General features: G+C 38.9%; 1 protein-coding gene and 5 non-coding genes across 6 annotated transcripts; 2 read left to right on the plus strand and 4 right to left on the minus strand.

The window, feature by feature from the left end:
- The first annotated feature begins 83 nt into the window (after positions 1 to 83).
- SJAG_16165 lies at positions 84 to 154 on the plus strand. Its single transcript has one exon. It is a non-coding gene; the product is annotated as a tRNA-Glu (tRNA).
- Positions 155 to 1,249: 1,095 nt separating this feature from the next.
- On the minus strand, positions 1,250 to 1,335 carry SJAG_16166. The gene has a single exon. It is a non-coding gene; the product is annotated as a tRNA-Tyr (tRNA).
- A 602-nt stretch (positions 1,336 to 1,937) lies between these two features.
- On the minus strand, positions 1,938 to 2,008 carry SJAG_16167. Its single transcript has one exon. It is a non-coding gene; the product is annotated as a tRNA-Phe (tRNA).
- A 136-nt stretch (positions 2,009 to 2,144) lies between these two features.
- On the minus strand, positions 2,145 to 2,225 carry SJAG_16168. The gene has a single exon. It is a non-coding gene; the product is annotated as a tRNA-Arg (tRNA).
- Positions 2,226 to 3,077: 852 nt separating this feature from the next.
- SJAG_16169 lies at positions 3,078 to 3,163 on the plus strand. The gene has a single exon. It is a non-coding gene; the product is annotated as a tRNA-Ile (tRNA).
- A 421-nt stretch (positions 3,164 to 3,584) lies between these two features.
- Positions 3,585 to 3,758, minus strand: SJAG_06608 (hypothetical protein; the record flags this gene model as incomplete). Its single annotated transcript, XM_011050728.1, has 1 exon — positions 3,585 to 3,758. A coding segment is annotated over one exon (174 nt), but the record flags the coding sequence as incomplete, so codon positions are not given.
- Positions 3,759 to 3,962: the final 204 nt, after the last annotated feature.

Raw genomic sequence — 3,962 nt, forward strand, 5'->3', positions numbered from 1 at the left:
TCTTTTTTCTCTTGGTCCTCCTTATGGCAGCATGTTTTGGATTTATCACTTAATAAACTAAGAGGCAGCATGAGTATAGCTAATCCGTCATGGTCCAGTGGCTAGGATTCATCGCTCTCACCGATGCGCGGGGGTTCGATTCCCCCTGACGGAGGTTTTGGTTTACATTTTGACTACTGTTAACTAAATAGTATTCCCATTGTGCTTTTCACCAATAATTTTCAATTGTGGATAGGCAGTTATAAACACAGAACAGACTATGAATTCACTAAAGTATTAACGTAAAAGGCTAGAAAAACTATTAAGAGTGTATAAAAAGAGAGCAAGTTAATAATGATTAAGTGATTGCAATGAGAAACGAGTTACATAAAGAAAAAGAGAAAGAAAGAAGGAAGGGAAACGAGAAGAGCGGATAATGAAGTTTAAAGTATAATGAAGTCTGTCAAACAATCCCGCGTTGTCTCCAACCGCAGTACTAACGAGCAAGTAGGCCAACGATGCAGGTTTCCCACCAGCCTTCCGTTAAAGCTTATCGCTTCGTGGACGTGGCATGATATGGTTGGAAAGATATGCCGCTATCTGAATACCGATCACTGCCAAACTTTTTTCCTCTTTGTCGCACAATTATCGCTTGTGCGATGTTCGCACGCTCGTTAAGATAGCTGTGTTTTTTCCGCCGTCTTACGAGTTATGTAAAAATTAATCCCTTCTTGTGTAAAATATGTTATTTGTTCTATTATCCTTTCCATACCTTTTTTTTAATAATTTTTATTCAACTTGAGTTCGAAACCGTTCTTCGCTTTTTTCACACTCATTCTCATTTTTATTTTCATTTTCTCCAGTTGTGTTTGCTTATTCTTGGTGTGTTGCTTTTATTCCTTCCTTTCTCATTCTTTCTTCTTGGTTGAAAGTGAAATGTATGATTTGAAAGTAAACAAAAAAAAATTTTGAAAAAAAAAAACTAGTCGCTAGACAAAAGAAAATTGCTTAGCTTTTTTTTTTTCATTTCTTAGTTTTTTTATTTGAACGAATTGTCTAGTTTTCCTTGAACGGATTCGAAATTGTCTAGTTACATGAGATACTACGTTTATATTTATGTTTTATTGATTATTTGCCTACAACTGCGCAACTGACACACCCTTTCCATTAGTTTGATTGGCTATCTTTTCGCTTAAAACACACGTGTACTACTATTTCGAGGGTTTATCAACATTAGCCAACGTAGTATTGATACAATAGGCCAAAAAAATCTCCTGAGCCAGAATCGAACTAGCGACAACCGGTAGCATAGAATACAGTTACAGCCGGGTGTGATAGCCAACTACACCATCAGAGCCACTTCAATCCCACTCACAAAATAGAGCTTATAATCTAATCCTTTAGGAAAAAGGAAAAACCAATACTGAGGACTCGAACCACCCACGACGACCTTTTCAATTCAAGCCAACCTTAAACTAGCTCCATAACCACTCGGACACCCTTCTAAAGCATGGTCTTCGCAATATCAAATCTATATATTAACAATACTAAGTTGTAATGCAAAACGTGCTTAGAATATTAACACTTGTTTAAAAGTACTAACTTTATTATGTGCAGTAGTTCTCTCTCTTACCAACAACTCATCATTATCGAATATCTTTCAATACAAATACCTGTCCCTTTAAATAGTATTATCCTCAAGTCTGCTACACACCGATTATTACAATTTTTTAAAAGAGGCCAACAAGTTCACATAATCTACAGAACTAGTTCGTCTGTGGGAAACAAGGAACAGTATAGAAAAAGGGCTTTTGTACTTGTCTGTCTCCGTTGCGGGGAGTCGAACCACGTCGGTGAAGCGACGGATCCTAGCCGTTGGACCACACGGATGCATCAGATCCTCGAGTATACATTAGAACTTGACCAGTCATTGACAGCAAGTCAGTCCTTCTAAAAAGTGTCACAACCGGGATCGAACCGGTGACCAACAGATCTTCAGTCTGTCATGCTCCAACTACACCATTGCGACTAATTTAATGTCACTAGCTAGTGTATATGATATACTTTACAGGTTTTAGATTGATTGTTTGTTGTATTGTTTCATGTCATTAATAACATTATCTCCCAATTTAAGCTTCCAATAAACACGAAACAAGCAAAAAAATCGATCCCGCAGGAGTCGAACCTGGAATCTCTTGATTGCACGTAACCGTAGTCAAGCGCCTTAACCATTGGGCCACGAGACCTTAACATTCATGCACATGAAGTTGAGTAATAAGAGAGTTTGTTTCATATAATACTCGCAAATTGTGGCATGTTTTGTCTTCAAAGAGTATTTAGTAATACTCTTAAAAACGTTGCTCAAGTATTTGGAACCACCGTTCATAATCATGCAATTAACCTTGAATGAATGCTCAAGCGGATTATTTTGAAAACAACAGTTATTAATAGCTAATTCTAAAGCTTGTAGCAACATTTTGATCTTGTTAACGAGAAGGTAATGTAAGGTCTTATGAACTTATACAAATATATACTGAATGTACTGAAGAGTAAAAAATAATAATATAGTGCTTAATATATTTAGTTAAAATCTAGCAAGTCCCGTGTGCTCAATCGGTTTAGAGCGTCTGACTCTACGCAGATCAATCAGAGGTTGCGAGTTCGAGTCTCGCCATGGAGGGTCCTTTTCTTTTTCCACTGCTCATTAGGACATGGGATAAAGATGAATAACCTGTCGCTGAACTCAAAAATGTAAGCTTATGCTTTGCCGGGAATGAACCCGGGTGATTCGATGGCAACGATCATTATACCACTAAACCACAAAGCCTATTACGATGGTGTTGTGTCCTGTGTCAGTTACAGCCTACAACTACTTGTCAGTACGTTCATGGCAGGATAAAGCAAAGATTCCAACACTCCTGTTTCGCTTCTGTTATGCTTAAAAGATCATGATTAGTATAATTACTTAATACTTATGCTCACGTACTATTATATCTTCAATTTGTCAACGTATGACACGTACGACTACAAATCCCATTTCAATACTTCATAATTGATTATGCCTGATATAGTTCATTTCGGTCTCTTGGTTAACTTGCGGTCGCATGATGTAGTCGGTTATCATGTCGATCTAATAGCTTTAGCTGTGAGTCGAATGTCGCCGGTTCGAGCCCGGCTGTGACCATTTTTGGTCTAGCCCTTTGACCCTGCATAATTGAAAAGTTGACTAATGAAAGTCGCATTAAACATTATCATGTTCCATGCTACTACCTACACGGAGAGAGTACTCTAGTTTTAGTTTGGTAGGAGAAATAATAGATGATTTTATAGTTCAATTGGGATCTTAGCATCTTTAGTTTTTGGAATTTTTGAAATTGCAGTAAAGCAAATGCTACATTGCTAAGGTTGACTCCCTAAGGTGGAGGTTGGAACAGGGCCTTTGAAGTAAGGACTTGCATGTCCTACTAAACAAGAAAGGCTCTGTGGCCTAGGGGTAACTCTGAACCTTCGAACGATTGTTCGTCGGTTCGAGTCTTGTTGTGACCTCGTTTAACGAGGTCCAACCTACAGTCCGTTACACTCCCCCTCTCATAATTAAGTACTATCTAGGCACCCTTGTGCTTGTCCCAGTACTCCTGTATGGTGGATTCCTGGACGTGGTCAGCCGGTTCCCACGTGTCGTCTTCCTCAGGGTAGCCGCTCCAGCGTAACAAGTAGTAAGTTGAGTCCGGCCGGTGCTCGTGGTGAACGATTTCCTCGACTTCGAAGTTATCTTCGGCTGCTCAGCGCGAGCAATCAAAATCCTACGTGCTAACCATTACACCATACAACCACTATGGCTAGGTGGTATAGAGATATAACCCACATAAAATATTGAACAGAATGAAAGTGAACCTCGTTTCTTTTTTCAATTTTTGAAGAAATTATGAGCCTTTGCTCTTGTTAGTCGTACACTAGTGCCCAAACGCAACAACACCGAGATA

The sequence above is a fragment of the Schizosaccharomyces japonicus genome, assembly GCF_000149845.2.
Source record: "Schizosaccharomyces japonicus yFS275 unplaced genomic scaffold supercont5.2, whole genome shotgun sequence".
In the NCBI taxonomy this organism is placed as follows: Eukaryota; Fungi; Ascomycota; class Schizosaccharomycetes; order Schizosaccharomycetales; family Schizosaccharomycetaceae; genus Schizosaccharomyces; species Schizosaccharomyces japonicus.